Consider the following 20,458-nt stretch of genomic DNA (forward strand, 5'->3'; position numbering starts at 1 on the left):
TAAGGTTTAGAAGTATTTTATTCTTTTAATGGTTGTGTATTCCATTGTGCAGTGTGGCATAATTAAACCCATCATTTCCAGCTTTTCACGGAGACGAATTTAGTCACCCGTGGTATCTTTATCCTATCTTGTGCAAGAATTCATTCCTTATGATGAGTCCTTATAAATGGAATTGCTCGATCCTGTCAAATTCTCCTCTGAAGTTGAACCAAATTAGAGAGCATTTCCTGTCACCTTCCCCAACACTGGGCAAGAATATAAGGATTTAAGGTTGTCAGTTCTTCCTCCTAGTTGGGCTTGATTCATGAGCCAGAAGTTGGAACATGAAAGTTTTGCCTGAGAGAGGAGGGAATGTGGCCAGTGTAGAGAATGCAGAATCCAGGATGACACAGAGGAGAACCGAACTGAATTAGTTCCCTAGTTCTAAATTCTAGGAAACAGACAATATGGTGTTGATGCCAGAATACTGGTTCTGCCACCTGGGCTGGAAGCCTGGTCCTGCCCCTATGGCATGTATTTCATACTTTAGGTTCCTTATCTATGAAACAGGAATGAAAACACCTACATTGTAGGTCTGGGCAATGGAATAAGTTACAACTCTACATACACAGATTAAAAAAAACAACTCAATACTAAATCACCAAAGCTTATGTGTAATAACAATGTAAAGTTCAGAAGTAGGAAGAACTAGGTAATATATTTAGGAATATGTATCTCTGAAAGAGAAGCAAGGAGAAGACTGACACAAAGTTCAGGAAATGGTCACCTGGGGAAGGGTCAAGTGGACAGGACTCAGGAGGATGATATTGGTCAGATTGTAGCTCCTCCCCAGGTGCAGTTACAGAGTTCCTTATTCTTTAAACTGCACGAGTGCTATGCCCACATGCATACTTCATGGAAAAAAAGTCCCACGAGGAACTTCAGGAGTGAAGAATTAGACAAACATTTCCAATGTGTTAAGAAATATTAGTTTTATTTAACCAGTTTTCACAGCTGAATATTTATTCTATAAAAACTTTACAGATTGTACAGTTTATTATATATAGTTCAAACTACTGAACGAAAAAGTAGGTCCCACAGATGCAAAAATACTGCACCAACCAATCCAAGGTAAAGGCAGATTTACACGCTGTACAGCTCTCCACATGGCCGGGAGGTGGTCGGTTCTAAGTATAAACTTCCAAACTGTACAAAAATAAGGTTTTGATTTTATTTCATTCTTCATACATTCAATATGATTGCAAGCTCAGAAGCCTAACTAATAATAGGCGTCTGTAATCAGGAATCAGTCCCCACTCCTGAAAGGAATGTGAATGTCTATTTACACAGGGCACTCTTGGACGCCACACTCTACTCCGCATATTGCGTAGATATGAAAGCAGAGACCTGGGACATTAAACGTTGAATATAAGGTAGTTCTTTTTTTTTTTTTTAAAGGAGTTCCTGCATTTAATAGTGTGCCAAAAGAATTTTAACTTATTAAATAAAATATATTCTAAGTGAACCTAAAAATTACACTTTATAAACATAAAAATACTTTTTTTTGGTGTAATACATCAATCATATCTGCAAATAGAAAACCAAAACTGCATATAAAGTAGTATTTCTCACCCAGCAACAAGAAGCACTTATGTAGTTATTTTTCAAAAGGGTCAGAAAAACTCTTTAAAATCCACTAAGACTAACTTATAACTTAGATACTCATACTTAAGCTATTCAGTGATTCACTAATACTGCAAAACAAGCTTTCTTCTGGAGAGACAGTGGTTTCCTCATGTTAACTGGGTAAGAACTGGATATATTAAAAAGGAAGAATCATTGGATTTTCCAGCATGAATCTTAAGTGTACTTCAGTTTGGCGGTATGTTCATCAGTGGGTTTTTCATCAGAAATACTTATCCTACAAGGTAAGTTTTACTTTTGATTCAGGACATTCCACCTCTGAGATACATGTACCTTTTTGGAGACAAAGGCACACCTCAGATCTTTCTGTATCTCTATTTGGGACAGGAGAGAGGAGGCTGGCTAATACCCTTTAGATTCTGTGTTCTAGAAAGAAAAAATAAGGGAAACAAACATTATTCCAGACTTTTCTGCCACCTGAAACCAGCAAAACACACTTCGTTTCTTTTTTATACAGTACTAGCTAAAGATAACAAAAATCAGAGCTTCGAAGAGCAGTCTAGAGCTCACCATTATACTTTTATACTTGTGTGTATATTAAGTATAAAATAATGACGTTTGGACAAAGGAGCTTTGTAGTTATTTATTTTAAAGTTACAGTACTTAAAAACTCCTTGATAATAAATAGCTTGGATATTGTAAGTCCTGCTTCCAAGCGTGAGCTAAGAGTGAACTTGTTTCAGGCTGTGAGGGAGGAGGAGGGCAGCGTGGTGCCACAGGTGTGCTGCTCTAGAATTCCAGTGTCACCAGCAGGCACCTGGTCGTCAGAACTCATCGATCTTCCTCTGCAGGTACTTCAGCATGGAGTCCATCCCTTGAGCCGAGCCCCAGATTTTCTTCAGCACTTCACACTCCCTCTCGTTGGCCTGCTCCAGCTCCACCTTCATGTTACAGCGCACAAGGGCTTTGGACTCTTCCAGCACCTGGACCAGACACAGGCAGTGAGTCAGCAAGGGTGCCTGTCCACAAGCACTGGCTCTCCTTGTCCCCAAAGCTATGGAGGCAGTTAGCAAGCTTGAGTAATTACCTGTCAAAAAGGCTACCAGACATCTTTTCACAATGCACACCGGGCCTGAGATACATCTGAAGTCTATTCACTCTAGGTATCAGGCAAATGCTCAAATTCAGGAGAGCTGTGCTACCCGCTTCTGGCCCCCTCCCCACTGAGACCAGCCTGGCCTGGGCCCACACTGCTGCTGCAGGCTGGTGTGGCCCCTGAGCCAGACACCAGCTCTCGTGATGCCCAGTGAAAACTCTATGAATACCCTCCGAGGGGGTTTTCTAACCAAAATTTAATCTTAACAGTAAGCGTTGTTCATGTCAGGGAGAGCCTAGATGGGAGTCATGTCTGTTAATGTTAAATGATGTTTACCTTATAATTTGCTAAATGCAATTGTTACCAGATTGAATATTATCCAAGATAATTTTTTTTTTTTTTAAACACAGTAGGCTCCATGCCCAATGTGGGGCTTGAACTCACAACCCTGAGATCAAGAGTCACATACTGTACCAACTGAGCCAGCCAGGCGCCCCTATCCAGCACATTTATTAAATAAAAGCTTATATCCACTGTGGGCAGTTGGGAAGGAAACATGGTATAGGAAAGGGCTTTGGAGGGCACGCCTAGGTGGCTCAGTTGGTTGAGTGCCGACTTTGGTTCAGGTCATGATCTCACGGTTCATGAGTTTGAGACCTACATCGGGTCTTCTTTATCTTCTTCAGCTCCTCTTTATCGCTGTCTCTCTGCCCCTCCCCCACTTGTTCTCTCCCAAAATAAAACATTAAAAAAAAAGGAAAGGGCTCGGGAGACAGGAAAGAACTCTATGAATGGTTTTTGTAGGGTTTCATAGGACACTGTGAGATAAGTCCCTGACTGATGTGGACTCCTTCCGCTCTTAAGCATCTGTGATGGGGAGGAGGCAGGCAAGTTGGTCTGGAGCAATGGCACTAATTATAGCTCTTCCAGCATTTCGAGTGCAGGGGGCCATGCCAGGGGCACATGTGGAGGACTCAGGAGACACCGTTATTATGTGTGCGAGCTGTCTGGAGGGAAGGTCATGGTAAAAAAAGAAAAAAAAAAACATATGTAAGAGAACGAGTTCCACGTACAACTGGATTACAGGAGGCAAGCTCCTTGATGCGAACCATAACTTCTTGGGTGAAGGTCCCGGGCCAAAACACCTGGGAGACCAGGCCTTTGCCGCAAGCCTCCTGCGCCGTCAACTTCCGTCCACTGAGCAACATTTCATTTGCCTGAAACAAAGAGGTTGAGACTCATATGAGATGTGAGGGGGAGGCAGGCAGAGAAGACCCAACCTGAAAATTCATCTAAAAGAATTCAAACCAAGGGTGGGCATCTGAACGGGCGCAGGCCCTGGTGGGGACTCATTGCGTGCCCTCGGGGTTCCATCTGCAGCCTGTGGGCAGAGAATAAATCCAACAAGGCACAATCCACTGTGCAGATGAGAAGTCACATACTGACTGGTAATTCACACACACAAAAACGTAAAATGTTTCTTTTATGACGGAATACAGAATAACATGAGCACAACCAAGAAATCTAACTTAGAGAAGGTCTATTTGTTGGTAATTGAAGTTACTGGCATGTGCCCCTCCTGCTGCTTCCTCTTGCCCAGTGGTAGCCATTCCCACGCATGAAGACACTTAATACACAAAACAGTGTCCTGGGAAATGGAGGCATAAGCAAAGCTAGGCGATTTGCTGTGTCAGGGATCTACACCAGTCACAGAATCACTACCCAATATTTGCTAGATCTTTGAGAGGCCAATGGTGGCTTCTTCTCCATATACACAGACAATGCTCCATGTGTAGTGTTTCTCCTAGAAATAGGAGTTATACTCCTAGAGTATAACTTGGAAGGCCACATTTTACCACTTGGACATTAAAGTAAGAAACTATCCAGGACCTGAATGCATCCAAAATGACCATGACTGTGGTCTGCTTAGGAGGGTGTGACTATTGTTACTTCATATGACTCAATGGAGGAAACTAACATTTGTTATTTGTTCATAAAAAAAAAAAAGTATATTTGTGTCTGTGTGTGTACGTATATATATGAAATTGATTTTAACTTTGTCCTGGATTCTGCATCATTTTCAAGGTCTCAACACCATGTGCACAGATTTTATCCCATTCACATAACAGGTGCAGAGATATCAAAATAGGGAGAAAACCTGACAAAGAAACTTCACACTATTCTGATGTGACAATTTCCTGCCTGCAGTTGATCTTGCACTGCTAACCTTCCTGAAGACTGATGGTCATGAAGATGTGACCATCATCTCCTGGGACTCAGGTAAAGTACACTCTTGGGAGGTGACCTTCCTTTTCCAAAAGAGGTAAAATATTGTTATGAAAAGGGCGTGAAGTTATTTAAGTGTATCTCCAGGTTAACAGCACCTCTATGCCTCCTATAGAAGCATTGAGACATTTACTGCATGTGAAATGCACAGAGTGCAGGGCACACAACTAACAGCTGGCAAAGCTAATGCTTGGTTGACTCACTACCCTTTCCACACAGGCAGAGAATAGAAAACAGGGTGGAGAACAGGGTCCCTACAAGGACTACGAGGTCCAATGCAGACCTGTTACTTGCGCCGAGTCTTGGACAAAGTCACGAATGTTTGAAGAGTTTGGAGATGTTCTAGAAAACCCCTGTACTGAGCACCTCTTCTCAGTGAAAAGAAGGCCAAAAAGAACAATGCATTTAGAAACCTGATTTAACCTTACTGTCAGCTGCTAAGACAGTTCTCTGAGGACAGAGCCAAAAGCACTGAGAAAGGGTGACAGGAGTGCTGATGGAATGGCTTGGTAGGAAGTGCTTGGTGGTTTTCCTCGTTTGTGCTTCTTTTACTCTCAACACATAGTGAGGACAACACCACAACTACATCACTTAAGTGTGAAATATGTCTTCAAGACCAGGTTGGAACCACAGGGTCTTAGCTCGCCTAGTGGATGCGAATGTGTGCCTGTCAGGAGTGACCCTGTCACTTCTCTGAATATTATGCTTTGTCCGCTGGAGTGACATCCCTACCAGTGTTCCCTTCCTCCTTTCTCTTCTCCATCCCTTTCCTCGGTTCCTGTGGGTCTGTGCCAGCCAGCTAGGCTGCCAGAACAGTCCCCTGCCATGTGCTGAGCTGTCACTGCCACCATTTCCTCCTTTCAGAGCCAGACTGACTCTGTGGCTGCTGTCCCTGAAGAGTCTTTCCCTACTTAGTCTTCTCAATTTCAGATGGGTGGAGGTGCAGGACAACAGAGGGCATTTCTGACTTTTCCCAAGACATGGATGTTGCACTGACTCTAATGTTCATGGAAGTACAGGCAGTGAGTTGGTTTAAATTATAGTCAATGAAGAACACCGTAAGATTAGTAAGACTAAATACACTCAGTGTGAAGGAGCATGTTTTCAACTGTTCTCAGATGCTCAATTTCCAGTAGTTTTAACATGACAGGTTTCTAACTTCTACACAAGAAACAGATTTGCAAGGTCACTGGTAGTTTCTTGGCTGCTGTTTTGTTCCAAAATGGCCAACTGTTTTTTAAAAAGTTATAGTGTGAGGGCGCCCGGCTGGCTCAGTTGGTGGAGCATGCCAACTCTTGATCTCAGGGTTGTGAGTTTGAGCCCCATGTTGGGTGTAGAGATAACTAAAAATCTTTAAAAAATAATATAATAAAAAAGTTATAGTTTACCCAGACAAGTGAGAAATGCTGGAGAAAAGTGAAATAAGGACCCCTTTTCTTCCAGCCAAAAAAACACACATTAAGAGTTGCGGTGAGAAAACTTGATCAGCTTGGATGGGATGGGTTGGGGAGCTTTGAGCCTCAAGGAGGTGACGGCTCTGCCCCTCACTCTGTCAGGTCAGGCTCTCAACTCCCCAGAGCAGCAGCCTCCCCAGTAAACTCGGGGTGAGGACTTCAGCCATTCACTGGGCATTTCTCCAGCATCGCCCATCAGGAGCGAGAGCTGCCAGCTTTATCACCAGCTCCGTGTGCTCTTCAGTGAGGGTCTGCTGGGTGTCACTCATGGCACCCAAGCCACAGGACTCACTGTGGCACATGGCACCAGGCAAGCATGCCCTGCATGTTTCCTGGGGACAAAGGGAGCTAAGATGTGGAAGAATACAGTCCTCAGCTAACCTGCTGCACAGCTTGTGACGGCAGCTTAGCTCTACAGATGTCAGTCTGTGCCTACAGGAAAGGACAGCTCTCACAGCTTGCTTTGGCTGCGTGCTCTTTTCATCCAGGGAACGTGATCCTTTCTGGCTTATCCTGCGTGCAGAGTTTTGCACCACATCCCGTGTGAAAAACCAAACCTGTGTAGCTTTGCCTCAGGCAGCTGGAAGCTTGCATACAACAAAAGCTCAAGAAGGGGACGTGGCATCTGGGTGGTCACCTTCTTTCTTCCTCTCTCCTTTCCTTCCTGCCTTCCTTCCCTGACTTTCTTTCCTGTCTCTCCTTTCTTTCTTATATACAGAGACAGCATGAGCAGTAGAGGGAGAAAGACTCCCAAGCAGGCTCCATGCCCAGTGCAGAGCCCAATGAACCGTGAGATTGTAACCTGAGCCACTATCAAAAGTTGGACACTTAACCAACTGAGCCACTCAGGCGCCCCTGGGTGGTCACTTTCAATGAGGGCCGTCACAGCCTGACTCACCCCAGCAGCATTTACTACTTTCTGGACAAAGGTTTTAGTCAAATGCTCTGGACTTTTTGAGTGCCTGCTTCATAGGCAGGCTTCTCAGCCTGGGCACTGAAAACATTCAGAGCAGACAGCTCTATGGAGAGGAGCCTGTCCTGTGATTTGCAGGACACTGAGCAGCACCCAGCCCTCCACCCGGCAGCATTGCCTCAGCTGTGACAATCAAGTTTCCAGACACTGAGGCATGTCCCCCAGGAGGAGGGGGATGGGGCACACCACCCTGGCTGAGAATCACTGTGCATGTGGTACCAGTAGATCACAAGGAGAAGTAAAAAGTGATGCATTTCAAAACTTGTCCAGGGAAGGGGAAATGCACCTGATGAAGAGCAGGCATTCATTTTGTCTGGCCTTCCTGCTCTATGTGGCTCTGCAAGATGGTATCGCTTCCCTTAAGTCCCGCCCTCTTTCCTCTCCTGGCCACGAGGGCTGTAACTTGTTTCTTCCCTCAGAGGAGCTGCAAGAAGATGTGGGGCTGAATTCTAAGGGTGCTTGACACGGAGCCAGATCACAGGGTGGGACAGGGATCTTGCTGATTTGGGAGCTCTCCCGAGATACAAGATTTAATACCTTGGCAAGTGCCCCATGAGACGGTGTGACCTTGCTCCTGGGATGGCTCCCAGAAGCATGGGGGAAGTGGCAGCCCAGACCAAGCATGGCTGAGATGTCAGAAGCACCGTGGCTGTTGGATGGGGTGTGACAAGACAGCTCAAGGAGCTTGTGGCACATGCCGGAGACATGATCACAATGTAGGCCCCTGTGCTGGGAGTATGGCTGTGCTGGTCACAGCAGAGAAGAATGTGTTTTTTAAAAAACAATTCTGGAGTTTTCACTGAATGCTGTTTGAGGCAGAACACACAGCCATGGGACATCAAATAACCACACATCGGAAAGGTCCACCAGGAGCTGAGTTCCATCAGGCCCGCTAGAACACCAGAGGGCACAGAGGAGCCTAGACCCCCATGTCACCTGCCACCAGTGCCCTGCCTCAGCTCACGCCTATAGCCATATGGTGGACTCTCTATGAGCAAGCCTGGTTTGTGGGTGGGCTGGCCCAGTGTACGGATGTGCAAACTGAAACAGACGGCAAGTCCACCAGTGCCTCACCCGGCTGTAGTTGGACAAGATAATGATGAAGGAAAACACCAACACATAGGGGGTGTGCCTGTCAACCACCTGGTGCAGAAGGAGAGGTGGATCAAGGTTAGAACACATAGTGACCAAGGGTGGTGTCCAATGGCCTGGCTGGCTGGTCAGGGGCCTGGTCAGGGGACAAGGGGCTCTGGCATGCAGATGACTGGGGAGATGTGTATGTGGCTGGGTCATGCTGGTGTTCAGGAGAAAGTACCCACTGCAGAGAGGAAGAAACAGCTCTGTGAGACCAGCCTTGGTCGCTGGCCGCCCCAGTGCTGGCATGACAGACATGCAGACAAGAGTGCCCGTGGGAGGGATGGAGCTCAAGGGCATGGGGTCTGATGTATCGAGGTGATTCAGCTACTGTGGCCGCTGAAAATCTGGCCTCCAGCAAGACACCGATGCCAGACCACCTGCCTGGCATCGCTCCTAAGGAGACCAGCTGGTCGGCTACTTGGTGGCACGATGACTGTTGTCACAGGAGTACACACTTACTCTGGTCTGGGTTTGCTTTCCTGCCTTCATGAGCACCTCTCTCTGAGTGGGCATAAAGTGCCCAGTCTACCATGGGGTGTGCCAGGCCAGAACTCCCTCACAGCAAAGAGGGTGTGGGAGCGGACCTGTGACCATGGGGACCCTCTGGCTATGTCATATTCGTCACCTCCAGAAGCCACTGCTGATGGAGCACTGGAATGGTGTGAGGTACAGGCGGAGTACCATCTTGAAGGTGTGTACATGAAGATGGGCACCTTCCTCTGACTTACAGTGTACAGAGTACATCAAAGACCCTGACACAGTACCAGGTGCCCGACAAGAAAAACCCTTGGGACTGGGTAAGAAAGGAAGCAGGTGCGGCCCCCCTCTCCCCACCAATGATCTGAGGGCCATTGAGCCTCTGGCCCTCAAAACTGGACTCTGCTTGTTCTGGAAGGGGCACATTTGGCCAGTGGACACAGCAAGGGTCCTACTGACCTTAAGGGTATGACTGCTACCTGGGCACCTGGTGCCTCCTGGGAGCCCCTGGGTCCTCCCCCACCCAGCTGCAGACACGAATGTGCAAGTGCAGCAACTCAGGGCTCATGGGATGGGGGACCCGTGTTCCACCACCAACGTGGCCACCGAGGCCAGCGGCAGTGCCAGCTGTGGGTGGTTTGGGACTAGAATAGGAAGGGAAAGGACAAGGATGGGGGTGGTCCTGAGACCAGATGTGGCAGTGGGAGCCATATGGGTCCCACTAAGCTTCTTCCTCTTTCCTTTAAACTTTATTTGGGGAATAGGTTTAAACTTCTGGAAAGATCATAAGAGCAATGTACAGAGTTCCTGTAAACCCCTCACCCCTCTAATGTTAACATCTTACATGACTTCTTACAATGATCAAAAACAGAAAATTACCATCAACATGGTACTATGAACCAAAGCACAAACCCTCTGCAAAGTTTGCTGGTTTTCCCATTAAAGTCCTTCCTCTGACCCAGAACTGTGTCTGAGATCCCATGCTGCATGAAGTGGTCAGGTCCCTCTGTCCCCTATAGTGTGGGGCAGTGCCTTGGTGTTCTGGCGAGTTCTCCGACCACGTGGCACCTTGGAAGTGCCCTGCTTGGTATCTGGAGACTGTGCCACAGTCGGGGCTTGCCTGGTGCTCTCTCTGGATTGGACTCCCAACTGTCAGGACTCTGGTGGAGCGATGCTGTGCCATTCATGCTGCAGGTCAGCGCCAATGACGGTCTTATTTCTGGGGAACTCTGACCACTCAGTAAGGTGGTGCCTGCCAGGCTTCCCTACTGTAAAGTTACTATTTTTCCCACCATAAATAATGAGGGGATGAAAATATCCATTTTCTCATCATGCCTTTACCTCTAACTTTAACATGCAGGTGGTTCTTGCCTGCAAGAGTTATCAATGGCTAATCCTTCTCCTCTACATTTCCCCCAGGACAAGTGGCCCCCCTCCAAATGTGTATGAAGAGGTGGATCTGAAGAGACAAGGGGTGGACTGTGGTGGACATGGGGATGTGCTGCCAAAGTCTGTCCAAGGGAGGTCTTGTCCCAGCTGCTGGGAGTGCCGTTGGCAGCTAGCCATCAGCTCCTTCAGGGACTCTCTCTGCTGCAGAGCCACCTCATCCATGGTCACACCCCTCTTCCTGGGCAGCCCACACTCGGTGATGATGGACATAAAGAAATTAGCCATTTCAGCCCACTGTGGGTCAACTATGACAGGCCATACATGCCCCAGAGCTTCCCATGGTGGCCCAAACCTCCCTCTGTCCAGTCCTAACCACTGCCATCCTGCCCACAGGTAGAGACTAATATTTCCCCACCACACCAGACTCCACTTCCATGTCTGCTGTGGAGACCCCAACCCATGACACCACCTCATGCCCTACTTCAAGGAATAAGAAATGCAATGTGTGTAGCTGCTTGAAAAATCGAAAGCTACAAACACAAACTCTTATTATGGATGGATTAAAAATTAAAAAAAAAAAAACTCCACAATCAGATGGGAAGACTTCTCTTATCCTAAACAACTTTGCTCCTTTCATTGCTTTCCCTTAAAAGTGCAGATTTTAGGATGGCTCAGTTGGTTAAGTGTCTGACTTCGACGCAGGTCATGATCTCATGGTTCCTGAGTTCAAGCCCCTCATCGGGCTCTGTGCTGACAACTTGGAGCCTGGAGCCTGCTTCAGATTTTGTGTCTCCCTCTCTCTTTGCCCCTCCTCCACTCATACTCTGTCTCTCCCTCAAAAATAAACATTAAAAAATTTTTTTAAAAAGTACAGATTTCAGGTTATTGGGTTAAGAACTCTTTGACTACACACTGCTGTTTGGGTTACAAATTGGGTATTTACTAATAGCAGATATCAGTGTCAATTATGCAGAGAGATAGATTCCTCACCAAATAAGGCCCTTCTCTAGGAAATAATGCAACACAGTGTCAATAAACGTTCTATGAACCAAAACATGAAAACCTCCTATGATTTCATGAATTAAGAATATGAGTTAATGAACAGGATTGAACTACAAGTGCATCTGATGGAAAGTCTCCTCAGAATGACACCCTGTATATATTTAGAAAAAAAACAATAACCAAATTAGATTTCTTTAGGAAGTTTTCTAGAATAATTTTTAAAAACAGAGGTACTCACAGATGCTCCTCCCATAATCTTGGGAAACATAACGGTGGAACAGCCATCTGGACTCTGTCCGAAGGTAGTATAGGGTGTTTGAAACCAAGCCTTTTCATTGGCCCAAACCACATCACAAAGAGGCAATATGGAGGCTCCTAGTCCAATGGCTGGGCCATTTACTGCTACAATAATAGGCTTCTTAAACTGAATGAAAGTATTCACGAAGTTTCTAAAATGAAAAATAAATGGGAAATTACTCAAAACATTGTGTATTTGAGCAACAGAAAAGTCTACTTTTATAGAATTCAATATATCAAGATGTAAACTCTTTGGAAATCAGTACAAGTTGATTGAGATTCGTGGAAGGCCCTCTTCCAGAAGTGACCCAGAGACTTATGTACTGTGTGTTGTAAAGGCTTCACAATACCCTGGACACTATGTGAGAGTGGCTGTTGCTACAGGACCTATGTGAAGATCATGGGTGACATACAGCCAGAGGCTGCTCTTGGATTTGCAGCTGGCTCTAGGCCAATCCATCTTTATCTTCAGCTTTTGTTCCCTTTAAGACACAGGAGTCCAATTAACACTGTGGGCTTCAGATGACCAATCGAGACGCTCTCCCAAAGAAAAACTGGCATGGGGCATACCAAGACAGTGCAGTGTTAAGAGAAGACTAGGGGTTTGGGGTTAGAACCTATGTGGTCTGAGTCTTAGTATGTGATTTCAGACAACTCATTGACTACTTGGAAACCACAGATGTTTCCTGAGTTTATGTAGAATTAGATGGAATGATGGGATGCCTGGGTGGCTCAGTTGGTTAAGTATCTGACTTCAGCTCAGGTCATGATCTCATGGTTTGTGAGTTCGAGCCCCACATCAGGCTCTGTGCTGACAGCTTGGAGCCTGGAGCCTGCTTCAGATTCTGTGTCTCCCTCTCGCTCTGCCCTTCCCCAGCTTGTGCTCTCTTTCTCTCAAAAATGAATAAACATTAAAAAAAAAAAAAAGAATTAGATGGAATGACCTGGGAGAGGGATGTATATACAAGAAACTTCCAGGCTGGTTTAAGACAGGAGACCCAAGAAAGAACAGCAAGCACCACAGACACATGCCTGCACACCACTGTGTACCCCAGTGGAGATTACGATTACAGCAGGATCTCAAAGGAGAGCAGGACTAGTGGTTGGGAAGCCTTCACAGAGGACGTGGATTTTGACAGAACTGAGCCAGTGCTATTTCTGGATTTGTTTTAGGATCAGACTGGAAAAGGAGGCTGCTCTTCAATTAAGGGTAGGCTGGTGCCACACCATACTGGTAATGTGCATCTTCTTCCTACCACTAGAAACTAATTTTATGTTCAGAGGTTGCTGCTTGCTATGATTTCACACGGTGAAAAAAAGGACAAACATGTACCAACATACATGGAAGGTCATTCCTGTAGGGCAGTCAGAGTTCTAGATCAGAATTACAGAATTCTAAACCTGACCCCGTCTTCAGTACGAGAACAATCTGGTTGTTCTCTGTAATTCGGTAACTTAAAAGCTGGAGCAAATCTATTCAGGTCATCTCTGAAAATGCTGACTTAGATCTTAGATGGTCTCCCATCTCCCCAGATACTGACATGAGAGGTTATGTTTTGTTTTTTTTTTTGGAGGAGGGCAGGTGAGGGAGTTTTGGGACATGCATGTGTGAGGAACAGGAGAGACAATGTGCTGCAGAATCTGGCAGTCTGCATGCCCAGCTCCAGGGACTGTTCTCAAAGGCACCCTGTGGCCAGTGCAGACCTCAGCCCAGCCCCCAAGGTCCCCTAAGATTTGTGGGATCTTCACACTGAACGAGAATTGACTCATTCAAATGAATGAGCTGCTGTAAGACTTTCTAAATGAGAGCCTGAGGCACTGTTAGAAAGATCACACTGGGTTTTAATGATACAAAGAGAGAGAGCCAGACAACCTTTTAAATAGGTTCTTGGAATAATGTATACAATTTACATGAAGCTACTTCGCTTGTGCCACCTTTTGAAGATTTGGGGTCAATGACATGATGGAAATACATCTTCTGAGCTTAGTTACTGATGATTCTCAAAAGGATCTCCATGATGCAGAGCAGACGTTTTCAAAATATGTCCCCTGGTGCCCTGGAGTCGCCCGGCTTTCATCTGCCTCATGTCAACAGGGGCCTAGTAGGAACTGTTCCCATGCTAACAACATCTGGAAACCATGGATGGGATGGCAGAGTAACATGAAAGAAATGACCAAATACTGCAACAAGAAAGTGACTTTATAGAGAAATGGTCAAATTCTCTATAATTAATAATTAGAGTAATTAATTCCTTGACATTATGAGAATGAGCATTCTTTCTCACGTTCTGTTTGCATAAAAGAAAAAAAATGCTTCTAAAGTAGATGTTGCAAAATCAAAGTCTGGAGAAATTGTTTAGAACTGATCTCCCCCTCCCCACTCCCAGTTATTTTTATTTTTTTAAATTTTTTATTTATTTATTTATTTTTCAACTTTTATTTATTTATTTTTTGGGACAGAGAGAGACAGAGCATGAACGGGGGAGGGGCAGAGAGAGAGGGAGACACAGAATCGGAAACAGGCTCCAGGCTCTGAGCCATCAGCCCAGAGCCCCGACGCGGGGCTCGAACCCACGGACCGCGAGATCGCGACCTGGCTGAAGTCGGACGCTTAACCGACTGCGCCACCCAGGCGCCCCCAGTTATTTTTATTTTTGCCTGGAATGATAACTTAATCTAACACCGGTGGCTGCTTCTGGGAGGGGTATGAATTAACTGGCACACTCAACCGAAGATCATCTTTCCCTTTCGGAGGACAGAGCCGACCATTCTGACATGTGAGCTCTGACATGTCAGAAACTAGCATGATCCACAGAGAAATCTGTTTAGAACAACAACAAACTTCCTAGAAATGCTTTCCTGTTTAGTAGAAACTTCCCAGAGCCACAAAGCCTTGGCTACGTGGGGTTGTACAGTAAGCCACATATCAAACCAGAGACAGGAAGGTGGGGGCAGCTTTCGGGCCTGGGGACCAAGCTCTCAGGAGCTGGCATTCAAGGAAGGACTGTCCACTGCTTCTGGGGGGGAGGGGAGCAGAAAGCACGTATGTTTTGGAACTTAAAATGCATGAATGTCCAAAATGTGTGCAATGCAACATACCAAATTTGAATTTCAGCTTCCTGTGAATTATCTGTGAACTGAGCTATAAAGGCTGTGTTGGGTATAGCAGGGAAGGAAGGAGATTGTATTTGTCATAAAATGAATTTAAAAAGACTTATGATCAGACAAAAGCAAACTTCTATCCATTTCTTTGAAGAGCATTTACTACTTCACAGATATCACCAAAAAAGTCAGATAATCACCCAAGAACAATAGTCTAGATAGAAACTGGGGAAAATGGAAAATGAAGCATGCAGAAATTATTAAGTTTCAACAGCAAGTTCATGGTCATTTTTCAAGGGAGCCCTCTCTTCACTGTGAATATCTGGATAGGACTAAAGTGGGGAGAGGTCAGGTTCTGGGGGACATTTGCTGGTCTGCTTTATGTCTCCCCACATTTCTAATCTTCTCACTCCATGGTGGAGGAAGATGCCTGCTTTCTGGGGCCAGGCAGCTCCTGGTGCTTCAGACACTAAGCGGCAGCCAGTGGTTCCCACAGACTCAGAAGACTAATGTTATAAACAGACTCAAAATAATTTTGTTTTTATCACTAATGTGCTGAATATTTTTATTATAATGGATCTGCAAACTGGTTATGACCAGCAACCCCAAGAATGGAATTAGGTGTAGTAGATACCTGACAATCTAATGTTCAAACCTAACCTTTCTACTTCCCACTTCTTATAGGGGAAACTTGCTATAATGATGTTCTTTGCTCCAAAGTTTTAAGGAATTCAAGACCAGACATACAGAAGTAACAAATATACAGCTTTATGTGTAAAGCCTATCTCATACATATAAAAATTAATTTAAATGCAAATGAGCAAGAGCAAAGGTTAAGTGAATCTGGTATAACTAATTATTTTTGGGTCCTGCCAGAGTACATAAAGGAAAATTCACATTGACAAAAATATATTCATTTAAAGAAGAACCAAGTGGGTTTCCCTAAAGCAGGATTTGGCCTTTGCATAGAAAAGCTTTTTGTTGGGGGAGAGGAAAGTGACAGGAGAGAGGGAGGGTCTGGAGAAGAAATGGGAGTGGGCAACTACCTGAAATAAATACCTGAAGTTACCGAAAGATTCCACAAATGAGATCTCTTGATCCATCTTTCCTCTGCATTTTCTAATCCCAACAGTGCAAACCTCAGCCACTGTCAAGGGCAATTCAACATGGGAGGAGTCGCTGGACTAGGGTTGAGTCACTTGAGATTTAGAAGTGGAGTTCAGGGGGTTACTGGGTGGCTCAGGTGATTAAGCATTTGACTTTTGATCTCTGCTCAGGTCATGATCTCATGGTTCAAGAGTTCGAGCCCGGAGTTGGGCTCTGCTGATAGCACGGAGCCTGCTTGGAATTCTCTCTTCCCCTCTCTCTGTCCCTACCCCACTTGTGTTTTCTTTTTCTCTCTCAAAATAAATAAACTTAAAAAAAAAAAAAGAAAAAAAAAAAAAAAAGAAAAAAAAAAAAAAAAGGAAGTGGAGCTCAGGGAGCATCTACAGGGAGAAACAAGCCAGAACGCAGAAGGCACTGACCGACAAGTCTGATTTTCTTATTAGAGCAGAGCTCCCCAAATCATAGTATTATGTGTAAAGTCAGTGTGCACTTACAGAAAATCTACAAAGTCACTGTCCGAGGCATAGTAGTTTGTATTTAAAAAATGAAAATTAAACCTAAGTAATTCATCCTGAAAGGCTGGGATGGGTTAGTCATCAGGAAATCTACAAGCTGTCTTAGAAGTACTGACAGTCTGTCACGGAATTACGTGTATTGATCAAGCAGTTTAATTTGAAACTGAGTAACACGATGGTCCTATCTAGGATACAACAAGTTTGAAATTACTTAGATCAGAGACAATACTGAATTAAAACAGATGGTAAAATTTCAAACTATTTTTGGAAAAACAATTACCATATGATACCTAAAAACTAGTAATGTTCAAAAAGATGAAGGAACCTCTTGTATGCATACATACATCTATCTGTACACAGTGAGAAAACAGATCAATTTTGAAAACTATTAAAAATGTTATAAAAGGCCAAGTTAATGCCCTGACACCCTAACGTACGGGGTTCCAGGGCTCCTCTGATGGGCCAATTAGGACAGCACCTGTCAGAGCCACCTTGGGAAGTCTGCCAGCTTCCCTGGTCCACCCCACACCCACCAAGATAGAATAAAGCACTCCCACCAATACTGACGTGCACTTCCAGGATGGTCGGGGGACCTGGGGGACCAGGAAGCCCTGTGCTCCCAAGGTCCTGGCGTAGGGTCTCAGCCATGAGGAGCCCAATAATCACCCAAAGAAGCTCAACTTCAACTCAACCAAGTACCTGGAGATTTGGAGAGGATCCAACCAAGTTTTCTTTGCACGTCTGTGTGTCTAAGTTTCCATCTCCCTGTACATTATCAAGGCAAAAGCATATGGAAAGCGTTCTTAGGGGTTATTCAGGGATAGGTCATTTTAGTGAGGTGGGTAGGGCAGTCCAATGGTCTTCCTGGTTGGTGACTGGGTGTCATAAATAAAATTAATTTCTAAATAATTATATACATTTGATTATACTTCCAGTGATTAGCATGAGAAGTGAGGGATATGGAAACAGAATATGTACCTGTATATGCTTAACAGAACTAGGTGATCCTAAGGAAGCTTTTTTGTAATGTTAGGAGATAGCAGGGGAAAATCTCCAAACAGAAGAGATGGAAATATCTAAAAGCAAGTTGCAAAATAACACACAGTATAATTCCATTTATTTAACAGAACTAAAAATAAATTCATATTATCTATAATATGTATGTGATGCATATTTGACAGCGTTTAGAAAAAGGCTGGGAAGACATAAATGAAGGTGGGCTTCTGGGGGAGGGGAGCATGTGAGAGAAAAGGAACTCTTACTTTTCACTCTGTAAGATCTAGTTTTATGGGCAGCTGGAACTCAGGATGAACTTGAACAAGAATGAGTACTACTTGTACTAAAACAAACTTTTCAGGTGATGTTATGGAACCAGCTTGTCATAAAGCCTAGCCAATTTATTTCAGAGTAAGCAAATGGTAAATTATTATGTGAAAGAGAATGTATCTTTATTTAAGGGCTGAAGACAGAACGTGCTCATAGTACAATAATGGAAACTCTGGCTATATGCTATTGTACACGCTAATCATTAGAACATTCCCTGAGCACTCACTGGGTTTGAGCCAGCCTTGAAATCAGTTATTTGCTCAAGGCAACCAGTAATTTATGCCAGGCCCACAGAAAAGACAGATGATTTAATTAATTTTGATACCAGTGTCTCTCAGTGAAGGGAGACATGCATTTTACTCACAAGGCTTGTTGGAGCCTGTACTACCTACTACCAGGGATTGGTACACAAGGAGGGAGACACTCAAACCAACCATTAGAAAACACCACTTATGCATACCTGATAGCTTCCGCCATTTTAGTGCTTTCTCTTTTTCTGTCATCTGTTAAACGCCGTATAAAATAAATAAAGTCGAGACCGCAGCAGAAGACGCTGCCCACCGCGCTGAGCAGCACAAGCTTGCTATCGTCGGCAGCAGCTGTGCTCAGGGCACTCTGGACTTCTTTCATTACCTGGAAGTCACCAGAAGTTAAAGTGGCAAAGAGTATTTCTGATACAGAATCCCAGAAGCATTTTACTACTGGATAATCTGGACCCAGAGAAAGTACTGATATTGTTCCCTGTATCTACCACAATTTAAACTAATTCACAAACGTATTTCCTATAACCTGAGATTTGGAATGCTGGGGACAGAGTAAGTTACATGTCTAATTATGAACAGAATATAATTAGACATGTAAATCTAAGTTATCTTAATATTCTGGTCATTGTGACTCTCAGTAGATGAGGCAAGTTACAGAGGATATCCACTTGGCATTTCTACAGTTTGGACAGCAGGTGGCACATTCAACCAGTTGAAAGAAACAAGGGTTCCGTGCCCTTTTTTTTTTTTTTTAAACACCAGTCTACCACACTTGGGATAGAAACCCAGTAGTTTGGTGTGCAAATATATTAAACACAAATTGTTTTAGAAGGGCACAAAACCATTGAAAATGACCTCTATGAAGCACGCGCAAATAACCAATGAAGGACTCTGTGGTCTAAAACTGTACCGGGGACCAACCCTGAACTGGTTTGTCCTGTGACCCTGGCCAGACTTAAACAAGCTTTGTGGAGTTTGGTTTTCTTGTCTGGAGAAAGACTGACCTAGCTTTTCACAAGTGGAAAACAAACTAATATGAGGGCATAAATTTCCAAAACTTCGTGTTTTAGATATTTCTGAGTTCGTTTTTGAACCTCTGCAAGCAAGCAGCAGTCTCCCTGGATTTTGAAAGCCAACTTTACCAGCTACTACTCACAAGGGACAGGGGCCCAAGTCACTGCAGCGGGAACGAAGTTCCACCACAATGCTGAAGATGCACAGGAAAGATGGAACTGGGGGCCCGGGGCCGTTTTAATCTCGTCTGAACAAAGAGTCCTTCCAGAGTCTGATGACAAGATAAAGACGAGCATGCGCATACAGGAGTTTCATATTCGAGTCTTGGGGGAGGCCTGCGCCCCCTGGAGAACGAGGCGGGCATGCACATGCGCACTTGCCCGGCTACACCAGAGGCACAGTGTTGTCCGGGGCAAGACTGCCACACCTTCCTTCTCTTGCCTACCTTCTGGCAGGGCCGCACTACGGCCCAGAAAGAGAGGGCGCAAAGAGCACCGATTCTGTCCAGCCTGGCCGGGAAACAAGGGCGTGGAGAAACATGAAGCACAAAGCAGCCCAAGGGACGTCTCTCACCTCTGGGTTTAGTGAGTTATTCTCTGATGATTTTGTTGACAACAAGATGTGGGTGAAGCCATCCTGCTTCCTGACGACAATATCTCTGTATCTGTAGGCACTTTCTGTTTGCCTCACACTGAAACGCAACCGCTTGTCAAAAGGCTGGTCTCTTCTGTCGTCAATAAATTTCCTTTTCCCGGCTGTCACTCCTGTAACAGATGTCTGTATGTTGGTTGTTCCATTGGCTGTTAGCGCGTCCATAAATGGAGATGTACCTGCCGAGAGTTTGAAATCACAGTAGTCTGTGATGTCCAGCTATGACTCCCTCCCCAATGTCGTGTCTGAATTGGGTAAAAATGCTCATTATGAACCCATGATTTAATGTATCAAAGCAAGGCTGTTAAAAAGTCCACTTTGAAAGGCATTTGTTTTCCTTCCAAGTCTGACAAGGAAATCACCCTCTTGCTCATCTTGCCTAAAAAATACAGATGGAAAGGTACTTGCTGAAAACAGGCTACAGAATTTGAGACTACTGGAGAATGGGATTAAAAGAGAAGGGGGTCTCATGAAGAGTACCTATTCCAGGCTTGAGAAGTTGGGATGAAAAAAGAAAATATCTTACTATTCCAGCCAAAGCTACCTGCCATTCCGTTGAAGTTTCTTTTTTCTGAATGCAAGATGACTTGTACCCAAACGAAACGCGAGGCGACCACCTGTTTCAGCTGGTCTACCGAGCGCTGCTGCAGTGGCCACCACTGCAGACTGGTGCCCCCTTGTGGGGCACTTGAGACTCTCAGGTCTTTCTTCTGATGCCCTGGGAGGGGAGTATGTGCCCACTGGCC

At 44.9% G+C, this 20,458-nt stretch overlaps 1 protein-coding gene across 4 annotated transcripts in view; it reads right to left on the reverse strand.

The window, feature by feature from the left end:
- Positions 1–952: 952 nt before the first annotated feature.
- Positions 953–20,458, reverse strand: part of CDYL (chromodomain Y like) — a 181,156-nt gene continuing 161,650 nt past the window's right edge. For 3 of the 4 annotated variants that reach the window (XM_043590899.1, XM_043590903.1, XM_043590900.1), the window contains exons 3-7: positions 19,635–19,891; positions 18,245–18,417; positions 11,676–11,886; positions 3,793–3,936; positions 953–2,606 (exon numbers count right to left, since the gene is read on the reverse strand). In XM_043590899.1, the coding sequence (XP_043446834.1) occupies positions 2,448–2,606; positions 3,793–3,936; positions 11,676–11,886; positions 18,245–18,417; positions 19,635–19,891 (944 nt within the window). In that variant the 3' untranslated portion in view covers positions 953–2,447. The remainder of the gene's footprint in view (positions 2,607–3,792; positions 3,937–11,675; positions 11,887–18,244; positions 18,418–19,634; positions 19,892–20,458) is intronic. The other variant, XM_043590902.1, reaches the window with a different exon arrangement.

The sequence above is a fragment of the Prionailurus bengalensis genome, chromosome B2, assembly GCF_016509475.1.
Source record: "Prionailurus bengalensis isolate Pbe53 chromosome B2, Fcat_Pben_1.1_paternal_pri, whole genome shotgun sequence".
NCBI lineage: Eukaryota > Metazoa > Chordata > Mammalia > Carnivora > Felidae > Prionailurus > Prionailurus bengalensis.